General features: G+C 41.8%; 1 protein-coding gene across 1 annotated transcript in view; it reads right to left on the bottom strand.

Moving 5' to 3' along the window:
- Positions 1 to 3,423: 3,423 nt before the first annotated feature.
- The window catches only part of SVEP1 (sushi, von Willebrand factor type A, EGF and pentraxin domain containing 1), a 481,292-nt gene continuing 467,534 nt past the window's right edge, over positions 3,424 to 17,181 (bottom strand). The window contains exons 49-50 of the mRNA XM_077475265.1: positions 8,651 to 8,744; positions 3,424 to 3,970 (exon numbers count right to left, since the gene is read on the bottom strand). Of these exons, the coding sequence (XP_077331391.1) occupies positions 3,940 to 3,970; positions 8,651 to 8,744 (125 nt within the window). The 3' untranslated portion in view covers positions 3,424 to 3,939. The remainder of the gene's footprint in view (positions 3,971 to 8,650; positions 8,745 to 17,181) is intronic.

Here is a 17,181-nt window from a genome sequence, read left to right as displayed (position 1 = left end):
TGCAGCCCTCTCCCCATTCTGATGTTTATTTTTTTCTCCCTAATGTCTCACCTAAATTATGGCCTTTTATTATCTTTACAATTTTGCCCGTTGCTAGTCAGATTCTGAAGTGGAAATTTAGCCCTGCTGGGCAGCTATCCTTTATTAACTCCTGACTAGTAAATTGGCAAGCACCAACCCCACCCCCAACAGTATAAAACTAAAGCAGCTTTATGGGGAAGGCACATTTTCAAGGGGGCACATTTGTTGCTCGGGTTCTTTCTACAATGGGGGTATTTATTTAAGTGGGAGCACTTCTGACTCTGTACTTCAGCGAATGCACAAAGTGAAAGTACACAGGAAAATACTTTGAACAACACTACACAGCACGCAGGTGACCTTGTTTACCCCTTCAGCTCTCCTTCCACTCAACATGCACTCAATACCACTTCTTCTGACACTTGTGTCCTCTCTCCTTAAACTCTCTTTCCTTCATGCCTCTTCTTCACCCCTTCATCTCTCCTTCCACTCAACATGCACTCAATACCACTTCTTCCGACACTTGTGTCCTCTCTCCTTAAACTCTCTTTCCTTCATGCCTCTTCTTCACCCCTTCATCTCTCCTTCCACTCAACATGCACTCAATACCACTTCTTCTGACACTTGTGTCCTCTCTCCTTAAACTCTCTTTCCTTCACCCCTCTTCCTCACCCCACAGCTTATATATAATTCCCTCCCTCGCTTCTGTCTTTTCCTTATTACTGCAATCACCAACTCTTAATTCTAAATCCACAGCATAATAAAAACTCCAGGACACTGGGGCATGTCCCGTCATATAAATCACACTTCCACATTACCTCCCTCACCCTTCTGCTTATCCTAACATCTGGTGATATATCCCTGAACCCTGGGCCTCCATCACTTTACTGTACCCAACACACCCATCACCCTGCACCCTCTGACAGCAGCTGCAATCCACACAATTTAGTTTCCATTCCTCTTCTTCTTCCCAAAGCCAGACTCCCCTTCTCTTGTGCTCTTTGGAATGCCTGCTCTGTCTTTAACTAACTCACTTCTCTCCACGACCTCTTTATCGCTAGCTCATTTAATCTACTGCCATTACAAAAACCTGGCTTTATGAGTCCAACACTACTTCTCCTGCTGCCCTCTCTTATGTTTACCCTCTCTGGGCTCACTCCCACCAGACCCAATGAGTTGACAGAGCGTCCCCGTCAACTCTTCTCTACCTTCAACTCTCTACTTCCTCCTCCAACCACTAACTTACTCACTACCCAGGAGATCACCAATCACTTCAAACATAAGATTGATACAATCTGTGAGATCTCCACTGTACAGATACTTTCTCTACTTAACACCCTATGTCCCCATGTACAATCATTACTTCCTTCATTCAATCCCCCCACTATAGATGAGGTTGCTAAACTTTTCTCTAATGTCCACCTTACCACCTGCCCCATGACCCTGTTCCCTCACAAATTTTCACCCTATGTCTCTATTCTACACTCTCTAACATCTTCCCCAACTCTCTAAAACATGCATTAGTCACCCTCATACTTAAAAAGCCCTCACTAGACCCCACCAATCTTAACAACCTACACCCCATCTCCTTACTCCTCTTTTTATCCAAACTCCCTGAACGTCTGATCTACAACCGACTGAGCGACCACCTCACTGAGAATAACCTTCTTGATCCCCTTCAGTCTGGATTTTGCCCTCAACACTCCACAGATACTGCTCTCTTAAAACTCAAAAACAATCTGATAATAGCTAAATTCAATGGACACTTTTCTGTGCTTCTACTCATGGACCTCTCTGCTGCCTTTGACACAGTGGACCACACCTCCTCCTAAAAAAACACCACGCCTTTGGTCTCTGTGACTGTACTCTGCTGGTTCTCATCCTATTTATCCAACAGCACCTTTAGCGTTACTTACAATTCTACTTCCTCCTCTCCCTTTCTCTGGCGGGGTCCCCCAAGATTCTGTTCTTAGACCTCTCTTATTCTCCATCTACACCTCCTCCCTGGGTCAATACCATCTATATGTTGATGACACCCAAAACGATCTCTCTACCCCTCAGCTCCCTCCTTTAGTCTTCTCACGTATCACTAATTTACTAACAGATATATCAGCCTGGATGTCACACCACTTCCTCAAACTGAATCTATCCAAAACTAAACTCATGATTTTTCATCCACCACATGCCTCTTCCCCTGAATTCTCTGTCAATATTGATAGCACTATCATCAGCCTATCCCTGCATGCCAAGGTTCCAGGTGTAACCCTGGACTCTGAACTATCCTTTCGGCCCCAAGTCCAAACAGTCCAAATCTTGCAGCTTCAATCTCTGCAACATCCCCAAAATACGCCACTTCCTAACCAATGACACCACAAAGCTCCCTGATGAGGCCCTGGTCATCTCCTGCCTCAAATACTTCAACTCCCTCCTCACAGGATTACCTTTACATAGGCTATCCTCCCTTCAGTCCATAATGAATGCTTCTGCCAGGCTCATCCACCTTAAAAACTGTTTAGTGTTTGTCACCCCTCTCTGTTAATTCCTCCACTGGGTTCCACTCACCCAACAAATTAAATTAAAAATTCTAACAACACACAAAGCCACCCACAACTCGACCCCCAGCTACATCACTAACCTAGTCTCAAAATACAAACCTAATTGTTCCCTTCATTCCTCCCAAGACCTCCTCCTTTATAGTTCCCTTGTCTCCTCCTCCTATGCTCACCTTCAGGACTTTTCCAGAGCCTCTCCTGTCCTTTGGAACTCCCTACCCCAAGGATATGCAATTAGCGGACCTCCAGCTGTTGCAGAACTACAAGTCCCATAAGGCATAGCAAGACTCTGACAGCCACAAGCATGATACCGAGAGGCAGAGGCATGATGGGACTTGTAGTTTTGCAACAGCTGGAGGTCCGCTAATTGCATATCCCTGCCCTACCCCAATCTGTGCAACTAGCTCCTACTCTGTTTGCTTTTAGACGATCCCTGAAAATCCTTCTCTTCAGAGGAGCCAATTTTGCCCCTACCTAACAATTGTACTTTTATTTTCTCCATCAGATCATCCCCATAGTTATTACCTTTTGTTTCACTTGACCCTCCCTTCTAGATTGTAAGCTCTAATGAGCAGGACTCTTTGATTCTTCCTGTATTGAATTGTAGTGTAACTATACTGTCTGCCCTCATGTTGTAAAGTGAGGCGCAAACTGTTGGTACTATATAAATCCTGTATAACAGTAATAATATTCGTAAAGCACACCAATGTGCTTTATATGCACCTTTTTGTAAGGTCATACAGCTGCTTTATAACTGGACCCCTTACCGTTTAATATTTTGCTTATTCATTATTATGCAATGTAGTATATTAACAGAAAGCTGGGTAATTGAAATAAGCTACCATAACAAAAAAAAGTTCTGTCTTTTTATTATAAAATGTGTAATGTTTCGTATGATAACTGATATCAACAACACATTGAAAAAATAAAAATAAACAGGTTTTGTGCTGATTTCGGTTTTCAGTTAACAATAAAACAACAAAGATATATTAACATAGGTAAACATTAATCTTTTTCACCATACTAGTATTTGAATTGCAATTTTTTGTTTACTATAATTATGTGTCATCACAAGTATATTCCTTACAGTTGCCTTAGGCAGCAAAGTACATATAAACACACATAGTATTTAGATGAGCTGCAACACTGGGGGAAAATATATACACAAACCATCTTCAATTAACATTCAACCTTGAGCAGCATATTAATAATACATACATTTGCATATGAAAATACAGATGAACCTTAAAAAATACACAAGCATAAGAAAATATATCACATTATGGCACTCCAATTTGAATTAAAATGAACTCCAGATCAGATCCTGGGAAAAATAGAGTTTCTTTTGTGCAACAAAATCAATTTATGGCTAGAAAGGCGAAAACCCATTTTTTCTTTTCCTGAAAGAAACAAAAAAAAATGAGAGAAACAGTTAGGACGTGATGAGAACTACAGCTGTGGCACATCAAAGGGAAACACAAATTATATTCGAAAATAAATTAAAGCACACAAAAAAGTAAGGCAGTTGGTATATATTGCTATGCCGTGCTCATTTATATAAAGGGCTTTGTGAATCCAAAGTGAAAACCACAGACCTTGCATCAGACCTTGCATAACTTCCTATTTAATTACTTAAAACCTTCTAGTATTATAGGTCAGCGCAGTGGCATACTTAGGGGGGCATTTTTGTGTGTGTGGTGTTTAACAAAAAAAATCTGGGTGGCCACAGCACCCCCAGAGAGTCTGCACCCGATTAATATGGCACCCCCCAGGTGGCAGATATACTAGGCATGCCACTATATCAGGTATATATTAGTCCTGTTTAATGGAAACCTGTTTTTTATAGAAAAACGCAAACTACCATTACTGCTCTTCACTTCTGCAAATACTACAACCCCAATTTCAAACAAATTGGGATGCTGAGTAAAATCTACATAAAACAGAATGCAATGATTTGCAAATCTCAACAACCCATATTTTATTCAGAATAGAAAATAGAAACCATATAAAATGTTTAAACTGAGAAAATGTACAATTTTAAGAAAAAAATAAGGTAATTTTAAAATTGACAGCAACATGTCTCAAAAAAGTTGTGACAGGGCAACAAAGAGCTTGCAAAGTAAGTGGTACTAACAACAAAGAGCTGGAAGAATATTTTTCAACTGATTAGGTAAATTGGTAAGAGATCAGTAACATGATTGCGTATAAAAAAGAGCATCTTAGAGAGTCAGAGTGTCTCAAAAGAAAAAATGGTCAGAGATTCACCAATCTGTGTAAAAAAGCCTAAAAATTGTTCAACAATTTCAGAAGTGTATCATCATCTACAGTACATAATATCATCAAAAGATGCAGAGAATCTGGAGAAGTTTCTATGCGCAAGTGACAAGCCCAAAATGCAATATTGAATGCCCGTGATCTTCGTGCCCTCAGACGGCACTGCATTAAAAACAAGCATGATTCTGTGATGCACATCACCACATGAGCTCAGGAATACATTCAAAAATCTGTGTCTGTCAACATAACTTACCATGCAATCCAAAAATGGAAGGTAAAGCACTATCATGCAAAGAAGAAGCCATATCTGAACAAGATCCAGAAACACCACCGTCTTCTCTGGGCCAAAACTAATTTAAAATTGTCTGTTGTAAAGTGGAAAACTGTTCTGTGGTCAGACGAATCAAAATTTGACATTCTCTTTGGCAACAATTGGCGCTACCTCTGGACTAAAGAGAGGGACCTCCTGGCTTGTTGTCAGTGCTCAGTTCAAAAGCCTGCTTCTCTGATGGTATAGGGGTGCATTAGTGCATATGGAGCAGCTTGCACATCTGGAAAGGCCCCATCAATGTTGAAAGATGCATCCAGGTTTTAGAGCAGCATGTGCTCCAATCCAGATGATGTCTTTTACAGGGAAGGCCTTGCATATTTCTGCAGGTCAAGACTAAATTGCATACGTCTATATGACAACAGCATGGCTTCATAGTAGAAAAGTCCAAGTGCATAAATGACTTGCCTGGAGTCCAGACCTTTTACCAACTGAAAATATTTGGTGCCCTACAGTGAAGGAATGGCTGAATCAAATGGGTGATACTATCAGGCTAGAAAAATACATATATTAGCAGAGGGATAATGTGAAAAAAATCAACAAAATCTGGGCATCTTGGCTGGATGTTCCTGGTCTAGCTCCGGTTGATCTAATTATGGACCATCTGCTATTGTAAAGGGGATATAACAGTTAATGGAATGAGTATTTCAACTGGGGTCTCTATGCTTAATAGTCTATTGTTTGATTGTTTTTTTGTTCCTTCTGAGTCATATGCGGATGTACAGCTTTTATGTGATTTAGTGCTACATACCAATTGTTGAATATTTATGCTTAATATGTAAAAGATTTGGTATTCTGTACTGCTTCTCATTTATTGTTCGTTCAATACAGTTCTATTTGATGAAAAAAAAAATCAAAATATTTGGTGCACCTTGAAACAAAAATACAACAAAGAAGACCCAGGACTATTGAGCAGTTAGAACATTGTGTTAGGCAAGAATAGAACAACATTCCTACACCTTGTTAAATATCACCCTGTCCAAACTTTTTTGAGACGTGTTGCTGCCATCACTTTCAAAATGACCTTATTTTTCCTTAAAATTGTACATTTTCTCAGTTTAAACATTTGATAGGTTTTTTATTTTCTATTGTGAATAAAATGTGGATTTATGAGATTTGCAAATCATTGCATTCTGTTTATATGTAGATTTTATACAGCGCCCCAATCTTTTTGAAATTGGGGTTATAGTTGCTTGGCCATCCTGCCAATTTAATGGCTTCAGTGCTTTGTATTGCTGCTGATCTATTACAAGTTTACAAGAGTTTTCATTTGCTGCCTGTATGCTCAATTCAGTCCAGTAGCTGAAAAAGTATTAAATTCAAACACAGTCAGGCAGCTAGAAATCTTATGTCTGCAAAAATAGTTAACAATCCTTTTCCCAATACAGCTTTTCTTTAAATCAGACAGCAGTGTTCTTTGTAACTCTGCACTGGGCCTAAATAACAGAAAGGCTCTTTCCATTTACTGTTTATTTAAAGATGTATAGATCCTTTGATCCTGGAGAAGGATTCCTACCCCCTGATAAGAATATAATAAGATACCCTACCCCCTGATAAAACTATAATACGACCCCCCCCCCCCCCCCCCACACCCGGATATCCTACCCCCTGATAAGAATATATGCACTCCAGTGGCAATACAATGCATGCAATTGAAACTAAGCACCTTTGATCCAAAGTGACTGGAGTAATGATTGTTGTATACATTGTCCTGTTGTATATTAATGTGACACTCCAGAAATGTATCCATTTTGTGAAAAACGAAAGCGGACCTCCAAGCAAATCGCCTAATACCAGTTAAAACACACACACACATATACACTGAGCAAAATTATAAATGCAACACTTTTGTGTTTGCAACCTATTTATCACGAGCTGAACTCAAAGATCTACGACTTTTTCTATGTACACAAAAGGCCTATTTCTCTCAAATATTATTCACAAATCTGTCTAAATCTGTGTTAGTGAGCACTTTTCCTTTGCCAAGATAATCCATCCACCTCACAGGCATATCAAGATGCTGATTAGACAGCATGATTATTGCACAGGTGTGGCTTTGGCTTGCCACAATAAAAGGCCACTCTAAGGCTGGCCATACACCATACAATTTTCTTATTCAATTTCCTTTAGATTTACCTTCAACTGTGTAGTACAAGGGCCTGCCTGATTGCACACAAACTGAAAGTGTTCAGATTTGACCTCATTTTATATGGTTTTGGTAAATCAGCGGTAAAGTGGTGCTATTTTTAGCAGCGGTATGAGGCCACTAGCGGGGCGGTTTTAACCCCCGTTATTAGCCGAAAAAGGTTTAAAACCACCCGAAAAGCGCCACTGCAGAGGCACTTTGCCTGCGGTATAGCCGCGCTGCCCCATTGATTTCAATGGGTAGGAGCAGTGAATACACTGCTGCTTCACTGCTCCAAAGATGCGGCTAGCAGGACTTTTTTCACCGTCCTGCCAGCGCACCGCTCCAGTGTGAAAGCCCTCCGGCTTTCACACTGGAGTGAAAGGGGCCTGAAAAACGATCGGTGTGAAAGGGGCCTTAGAGGGCTTGCCATGCCCGTAGAGTCGGCGGTAAAACGTCGCTATTTTAAGTGCCGTTTTACCGTTGGATTTGAAGTGCATTTCAGCCGCTAGCGGGGCGCTTTTACACCCCGCTAGCGGCCGAGAAAGGGTTAAAACTGGCAGCAATACGCTGCAATAGATTTCAATGGGGATCAGCGGTGGAGGAGCGGTAAACACACCGCTCCTTTACCGCTCCAAAGAAGCTGCTTGCAGGACTTTTCCTGACGTCCTGCCAGTGCACCGCTCAGGTGTGAAAGTCCTCGGGCTTTCACACTGGAGACAATGGTGCAGCAGTTTGAGGGCGGAATGCAGGCACTATTTCTAACGCTATAGCGCCTGCAGAACGCACTCGGTGTGAAAGGGGTCTTAAGAGCCCTTTCACAATGTCAGTGCCCGAAAAATGTTTGTAAAGCGGCGCTTAAACTAGCAGCGCTTTACCAGCATTTTTTGAGCGCTATTGGGGCGCTTTTAACCCCTGCTAGTGGCCAAATAATGGGTTAAAACCCCTTTCCCACTGAGGCGTTTTGCATGCGTTTTGTAGGCGCGTTAGCGTTAAAAAAAGTGCCTGTAAAGCGCTTGAAAAAAGCCTCATCTGCAATCCCAATGTGAAAGCCCAAGTGCTTTAAGAGCCCTTTCACAATGTCAGCGCCCGACAAAAAATTGTAAAGCACCACTTAAACTAGCAGCGATTTACCAGCATTTTTCCAGCGCTATTGGGCGCTTTTAACCCCTGCTAGTGGCCAAATAAAGAGTTAAAAGCGCCCACAAAGCGCTGCTGACAAAATTGCTTTGCAGGCACATTTCAGGCGCTTCCCGTTGATTTTCTTGGGATTGTATTAACTAGAGAAGCAATGCATAAATTAGGCAGCATTTTACTTGAATGTTATTTACTATACAAAGATAAAGTACATACCTAGAACAGTCAGGTCCTGACCAGCTTGGAGGACAGTTGCACCTATTTGGTCTCACACATCGGCCGCCATTTTGACATGGTGTCTGACACACAGCTGTAATACAAAAATGTATGCTATAGTATGTGTATATAAAGGTGGCACACTTATTATGACAAAACTGAATGTCAATAATATGAAATAAATATTGAGAAATCAATGCGAGTGACTCTGTGGGGGAGATTTACTAAAACTGTCTCACACAGAATCTGGTGCACCTGTGCATAGTAACCAGTCAGCTTCTACATTTTATTGTCAAAGCTTAATTTAATAAACTGAAGTTAGAAGCAGATTGATAACTTTTCACAGCTGTACCGGATTCTGTGTACATCAGTTTTAGTAAATCCCCCTGTGTGTCACTAAAATTACTGATGAATACACAATATAGGAGTGTGATCAAATTTCACAAAGGGACATTTACTAAAATCGGAGCAATCAGAATCTCATTATTGATGTCTGTTTTGCAACAATGACATTTTAATTTGATGATATTGATACTTTGAGGGTCATTTACGAAAGGCAAATCCACTTTGCACTGAAAGTGCACTTGGAAGTGCAGTCGCTCTAAATCTAAGGGGTAGATCTGAAATTAGTGGAAGCTCTGCTGATTTTATCATCCAATCATGTGCAAGCTAAAATGCTGTTTTTTATTTTCCTTGCATCTCCCCCTCGGATCTACAGCGACTTTACTTCCAAGTGTAAAGTGGATTTTCCTTCAGTAAATAACCCCCTTGCATATTTGAGAATTTTGATCATACTATTATATTGTTTATTCATCATTACTTGTTAGTGACACACAGAGTAAGTTGCTGATCACCGCCATTACTAGTATAAAAACAATTACATAAATAAAAATTCCAATATGTGTCCCATAGTTTGTAGACGCAAACCAAACCAATCAATATAAGCTTATTGGGATTTTTTACCAATAATATGTAGCAGAATACATATTGGCCTAAATTTATGAAGAAATTTGATTTTACATATTTTTTTTATTGGATATGTTTTATAGAAGAAAGTAAAAAAAATATATTTTTTTCAAAATTGTCGTTTTTTTTGTTTATAACACAAAAAAAAAACAAAAAACGTAGTGGCAATCAAATACCACCAAAAGAAAGCTCTATTTGTGGGAAAAAAGGACATACATTTAATTTATGTACAGCTTTGCATGACCCCACAATTTTCAGTTAAAATAAGGCAGTGTCGTATCGCAAAAAACAGCCTGGTCATGATGGGGAGTAAATCTTTTGGAGGTCAAATGGTTAAAGGCTATATTTTTTTAGTAGACAAAGAAAAATTATACCTTCCTGTTCCTTGGCAGTCCCTTGCTGATGCTTTCTGCTCCTTCCTCCTCCAAGCACCCCTGTGGCAAGCTGGGTGCTAAGGGGCACCCATGATGGAGTGCTTATTAGCCGCGCTGTGTACATCTACAGACACACACACTGCCAGTAAGCCACCCCCACTCCCTCCTCACAGGAGTTTGTCTGATAGCAGCAGGAGTCTTCAAATAACTCTACACAAAAGTCACACGTGTCACTTGAGCCCTATACAGCAGCACCTGAACTGAAAGCAAAGAACTGGCAAATCAGATAAGTAATTTATCAGTTACTCATTGTTCTGCTTCCCGCCTGCTGCATGACGATATATGTTGGCAGAATGGCATGGGTGGGAAAAATGGCGTACATATACGTCCCCTTTGCACATCTACAAAGTGACATTTTTGCCCATTCTTCTTTGCAAAATAGCTCAAGCTCTGTCAGATTGGATGAAGAGTGTCTGTGAACAGCAATTTTCAGGTTTTGCCACAGATTTTCAATTGGATTTAGGTCTGGACTTTGACTGGGCCATTCTAACACATGAATATGCTTTGATCTATTCCATTGTAGCTCTGGCTCTATGTATAGGGTCATTTTCCTGCTGGAAGCTCCACCCCAGTCTCAAGTCTTTTGAAGACTCTAACAGGTTTTCTTCTAAGATTGCCCTGTATTTCACTCCATCCACCTTCCCATCAACCCTGATCAGCTTCCCTGTCCCTGCTGAAGAAAAGCATCCCACAACATGATACTGCCACCACCATGTTTTACAGTAAGGATGGTGTGTTCAGGGTGATGTGCAGTGTTCGTTTTCCACCACACATATCGTTTTGCTTTTAGGCTAAAAAATAAAATTTTGGTCTCATCTGATCAGAGCACCTTCTTCCACATGTTTGCTGTGCCCCTCACATGGCTTCTCGCAAACTGCAAACAGGACTTCCTATGGCATTCTTTCAACAATGGCAGATTCTCCCACCTGAGCTGTGGATCTCTTCAGCTCCTCCAGAGTTACCATGGGCCTCCTGGCTGCTTCTCTGATTAATGCTCTCCTTGCATACACTTTCCCTAAAAAAACTCTGAGGGCTTCACAGAACAGCTGTATTTATACTGAGAATGAATTACACACAGGTGGACTCTATTCACTAATTGGTTCCACTAGATTTTAGTTAGGGGTATCAGAGTAAAGGTGGCTGACTACAAATGCATGCCACACTTTTCAGATACAGTGGATATAACAAATCTACACACCCCTGTTAAAATGTCAGGTTTCTGTGATGTAAAAAATGAGACAAAGATAAATAATTTCAGAACATTTTCCACCTTTAATGTGACCTATAAAATATACAACTCAAATATTTTAGGTGGAGGGAAGTAAAAATAAAAAAAATAAAATAATATGGTTGCATAAGTGTGCACACCCTTAAACTAATAATTTGTTGAAGCATCTTTTGATTTTACTACAGCTCAGTCTTTTCGGGTATAAGTCTATCAGTATGGCACATCTCGACTTCTCTTCTTTGCAAAACTACTGTACTCCAAATCTGTCAGATTGCGAGGGCATCTCCTGTGCACAGCCCTCTTCAGATCACCCCACATATTTTCAATGGGATTCAGTTCTGGGCTCTGGCTGGGCCATTCCAAAACTTTAATCTACTTCCGGTGAAGCCATTCCTTTGTTGATTTGGATGCGTGCTTTGGGTTATTGGCATGCTTTAAGATGAAGTTCTTCTTCACATTTAGCTTTCTAGCAAAAGCCTGAAAGTTTTGTGCCAATATAGACTGGTATTTGGAACTGTTCATAATTCCCGCTACCTTGACTAAGGCCCCTGTTGCAGCTAAAGAAAAACAGCCCCAAAGCATGATGCTGCCACCACCATGCTTCACTGTGGGTATGGTGTTCTTTTGGTAATGTGCAGTGTTGTTTTTGCACCAAACATATCTTTTAGAATTATGGATAAAAAGTTCAACAAACCATAACACATTTTCCCACATTCTTTTGGGAGACTTCAGATGTGTTCTTTCTTCAAAAGAAAAGGCTTCTGTCTTGCCACTCTACCCCATAGCCCAGACATATGAAGAATACGGGAGATTGTTGTCACATGTACCACACAGCCAGTACTTTCCAGATATTCCTGCAGCTCCTTTAATGTTGCTGTAGGCCTCTTGGCAGCCTCCCTGACCAGTTTTCTTCTCGTCTTTTCATCAATTTTAGAGGGATGTCCAGTTCTTGGTAATGTCACTATCGTGCCATATTTTCTCCATTTGATGATGATTGTCGTCAATGTGTTCCATGGAAAGTCTACAGTAATGCCTTGGAAATTCCTTTGCACCCTTCTCCTGACTGATACCTTTTAACAATGAGATACCTCTAAGCCCTTGTACACACGGTCGGACATTCCGACAAACAAATCCATCGGATTTTGTCCGAAACTGTTGCATACACACAGTTGGACAAAGTTGTCAGAAAATCCGATCGTACTTAACGTGACAACGTTATTTCATTAGGACGGGACTACGGTCAGGCTAGTAGCCAATAGCTTTGGTCTAGGAATTTGATCTGAGCATGCGTGGCACTTTGTCTGATCGGAATTCTGTACACATCATCGGACAAAGTCCGATCGGATCATGTTGTCGGAAAATTTTATAGCCCAGCTGGAAAACTTGGTCCGTCAGATACTCAGACGGAAACAGTCCGATGGAGCCCACACACTGTCGGATTATCCGACAACTTGGTCCTATCGGACATTGTCCATCAGAATGTCCGACCGTGTGTATAAGGGCTAATGCTTTGGAAGCTCTCTGCAGACCATGGCTTTTGCTGTAAGATGCGACTTACAAAATGTCAGGAAAGACCTGATAGAACAGCTGAACTTTATTTGGGGTTAATCAGAGGCATTGAAGAAAAGGGAAAAATTGGTTGCGCACCATGAAAGGAACAGCTTCTGTAGAAAGACTTCTTTATTGACAGAGTGCCAAGGGACATTACAGGAATATTTGTAGATGCGTTTTGCACAAATAACTCGTGCTTGTTATTCCTGTAACGTCCCTTGGCACTCTGTCAATAAAGAAGTCTTTCTGCAAGAGCTGTTCCTTTCATGGTGTGCGACCAATTTTTCCCTTTTTTTAAATTACTATTGACAGTGGTGAGTCGGGGCCAGCACCCATGAGGAATTCTCTGCCTACAGTCTGAGCAGTGTTACACTCTTTCTGGACGTTAATCAGAGCCACTTTAAATGATGGCAGGTGTGTACTGACTCCTATTTAACATGGGTTTGAATGTGATCCCTTAATTATGAACACAGCTACATCCCCAGTTATAAGAGGGTGTGCACACTCTTGTAACTACATTATTTTTTTTATTTTTTTACTCCTCTAAAAGAATTCAGTTTGTTTTTCAATTGAGTTGTACAGTTTATAGGTCACAGTACATCCCTGGTGGTATTCCCGTGTCTGGCTTGGGGTGAGATTTCAGTACCAAAAGAGGTAACCCTGAGCCAGACTCCGGATTGCATCACAGGATCCATGTGGAGGTTACTTACCTTGTCCCCTGGATCCCGCAATGTCTCCCTGCTGTGATCTGGGAGCTGCCATGTCTTGCTTGATCTGTCACAGTGCCGAGCTCCGTTCCCTGTGAGCGTTGCAGCCTTGTTGAGGCCTTTTTTGTGCACTGGTGCACAGTCATGTTGGAACAGGAAGGGGCCATCCCCAAAGTGTTCCCACAAGGTTGGGAGCATGAAATTGTCCAAAATGTCTTGGTATGCTGACGCCTTAAGAGTTCCCTTCACTGGAACTAAGGGGCCAAGCCCAACCCCTGAAAAGCAACCCCACACTATCCACTCCACCCAATGATTTGGACCAGTGCACAAGCAAGGTCCATAAAGACATGGATGAGTGAGTTTGGGGAGGAGGAACTTGACTGGCCTGCACAGAGTCCAGTCCTGACCTCAACCCGTTAGAACACCTTTGGAATGAATTAGAGCGGATAATTTGAGCAAGGCCTTCTAGTCTGACATCAGTGCCTAACCTCACAAATGTGCTTCTGTCAAACATTCCCATAGACACATGCCTAAACCTTGTGGACAGCCTTTCCAGAAGAGTTGAAACTGTTATAGCTGTAAAGGGTGGGCCAACTCAATATTGAATCCTACGGACTAAGACAGGGTTGCCATTAAAGTTAATGCGCGTGTAAAAGCAGGTGTCCCAATAATTTTGGAAATATAGTGTATATATAATTTCTTTTTTTTCCCAATTTAATTATTTCAGCTCTCACACATATGCACTCCCTATGAAACAAAACTATTTTTATATTTCAGCTATGGGCCTGTTTATTTGGCAATAACTTCATCATTACTTAGAATAGCAAAATAATTAATGTATCTTTATTTTTTACTACAATATTTTCTTTTGGTGATACTGTCTTGAACCACCCCTGAAGAGCGAGTCACATCTCGTGAAACGCGTCAGTGTTACAGATGTTATGTATACTCATGTATTTCTAATGCAATGCGATCTTTAGGCTCGGTTCACACAGGGGCAACACGACTTTTGGAGGCAACTTGGACGTGACTTGATGTGATGTGACTTGACGTGACTTGGACGCGACTTACAACACTACTTTAAGTCGCCCCAGGCCAGGCGACTTGCCGTGACCAATCAGAGAATGAGCTCTCAGGTGGGAACTCCTTTTGAGAGCTGATAATTCTCTGAGAGTCGCCTCCGTATAGACGGAGATCCGACTTGGAGGCGACCTCCATTGAAATCAATGGGTACCAGTCGCCTACAAGTCGGATTGAAGTAGTACAGGAACCTTTTCTGAAGTCGGAGCAACTTCAGTAGTGTGCATTAAGACAGCTCTCATTCACTTACATTGATTTCTACATGTTGTGCGACCTGAGGTGACTTGAGTCTGAGTCGCCCCTGTGTGAACCGGCACTTACCATGTACAATTGTATCGGCTTTGCCTTTGTTTATGCTACTCTTTTATGTGAGATTATTTCTGCAATAAATGTTTTTATTGTATTTATATTTGTCAATTTCATTGGCCTATTGTGCACACCTCATATAAAGTCCCAAAGGGCGATACTTTTGTTTTTATTGAAATATCATGGATGTAGGTGTGTCACTGGTGACACCAGACCTTTCTTTTATTTACATCATTCCTGGGTTGAAGACACCCATTTAGCCCAACCTGGTCTGATGCCACCCTCATCCCCATAAACATATATTCTATACCACATGTTTAGTTCAGTATATCCATACAAATAGGCCACTTTTCTGCTGGTCAAAGCTTTGGCCTCTATCTGTTCCCCACGGCTGGCAGCGGTGGCTTGTTTGCGTGGGGAGCTGTGATGTGCACCAAGGGAGGTTATTCATACTTCCTGCTGTCTCCCTCTGCCCTTAGAGACAGACGGGGCCTCCAGCATATTGGTGATAGGTTTCCACGACCATCGCATGATGTCCACGGAAACTGCATCAATGCTCATGGGCATGGTTTGTCATCTAGGATGGTTGAGGGTAGCCCACTCTTGCGCACCCTCACTGGCAGCTGGCATTTCAGCGCCAGCGTGCCATGCCACCCCATACATGGTGTTAGGGCGGAGCCTGCTGGAGACCTTGTGAGGATTTCAATGGGGGAGCACACATGGCTGGGATTTCTTCTTCTTATTATATTCAGTTTAATATCACTCTTTTACTCTACATGGGACAGCTCATTCTGCTGCTGCAAGCCACTGATCTAACACAGGTACACAAACCATTTATCCTTCAAACCAAGCACTTCATGCAATGCCATGTGCCTGGCTATGTTTTTCACATTTTTTCACAATCCCTTTTCACACATCTGTAGCCTTGTACACATTCCTCCCTGGCCCCATTATCCGTCCTACCATCGTAATAGGTTGGTTTATATATACATTCATGCATTCCATTATATACTTCATGAACATTTTGCTAATTTAGCAATGGTCAATTATATACATATACGATATTATAGTTGATATGGGCGTCCGCAGGTAGGGGCAAGGGGGGTAAAGTGCCCCCCCCTCTCTATCAGGGTGCGGGCAGCCCTCACCTGGGTGCCACCCGCCAGTGGGGTGACACCATCAAGGTGCTGTCAAGCCCCCCCATCAGTGTAGTGTGACTGCTGGCTCTTTTCCCTGCTCAGTCCAGCCGAGAACTCTGCGGCGTTGTGACAGGAGAAAGGCGAGCTGCGGGCTGTCAGAGGTTTGCCCCACTCGCCTCTTCTCTCTCCTGTCAGGGAGAAGAGATGGCGGCTCTCACCAGGTTCCCCCACCCAGCTTCCTGTCCGCTCCTTTTCTACTGGCCATAACTGAGGGCCAATCAAAAGAGATTAGGTGAGGAGAGCATCATGAGACATGTAGTCTCAAAGACTGGTGGCCCCATTTTCCACAGGAAGGAGGCTACAGTTCGATCAAGAGAGAGATTGAGAGTGGTAAGAGGGCCTGTTGGCCATTATCCATTACTTATCCTAGGGACTGTACTATGCAGACTCTGACCATGATAATGTGATAATGACATTGTCGAAAAGGGGCGGTAAGAGGGCCTGTTGGCCATTATCCATTACTTATACTAGTGACTGTACTATGCAGACTCTGACCATGATAATGTGATAATAGCATTGTTGAAAAGCGGCAGTGCATGAGTGACCCTAAAATAATGCCCGCCCTGAAAAAAGTTCTGCAGACGCCCATGATAGTTGACACCTGAACTGATTATCCAGGGGCAGCGCCCGTTGGAGCCCTTGTGGGGTTATAAATGGGAGAGCATACATGGCTGGGATCTTTCATTTTACTCTCACTTCGCATAGGGCACTTCACTCTACTGCTGCAAGCTACTGATTCTACACAGGTATATATCTTTCATCCTTCTCATGCACTCTCTTGTGCCTGGTTATGTTGTTTATATTCATACTTTTTCACATTTCCCCTTTTCCTTTTAGGGTTTGCCTTATTTGACATCCCTTTTCACATATCTGCAGTTTTGAACACATTCCTTCTTTGGCCTGTATCTGTCTTACCATTGCAACAGGTTGGTTTATACATGCATTCCATTATATACTTTGTGTAGCAATGTTTAATTATATACTTATTATATCATACTATGTTATAGTTGACACCTGAATGGATCATTTAGGACCTCCAAGGTCTCTAATTTCCACCCAT

Source organism: Lithobates pipiens, unplaced genomic scaffold (genome assembly GCF_037356315.1).
Source record: "Lithobates pipiens isolate NorthernLeopardFrog02 unplaced genomic scaffold, aLitPip1_a1.2 Scaffold_13, whole genome shotgun sequence".
Lineage (NCBI taxonomy): Eukaryota > Metazoa > Chordata > Amphibia > Anura > Ranidae > Lithobates > Lithobates pipiens.
Note: the sequence above shows the minus strand (reverse complement) of the source record. Positions and strands in the feature narration are given on the sequence as shown.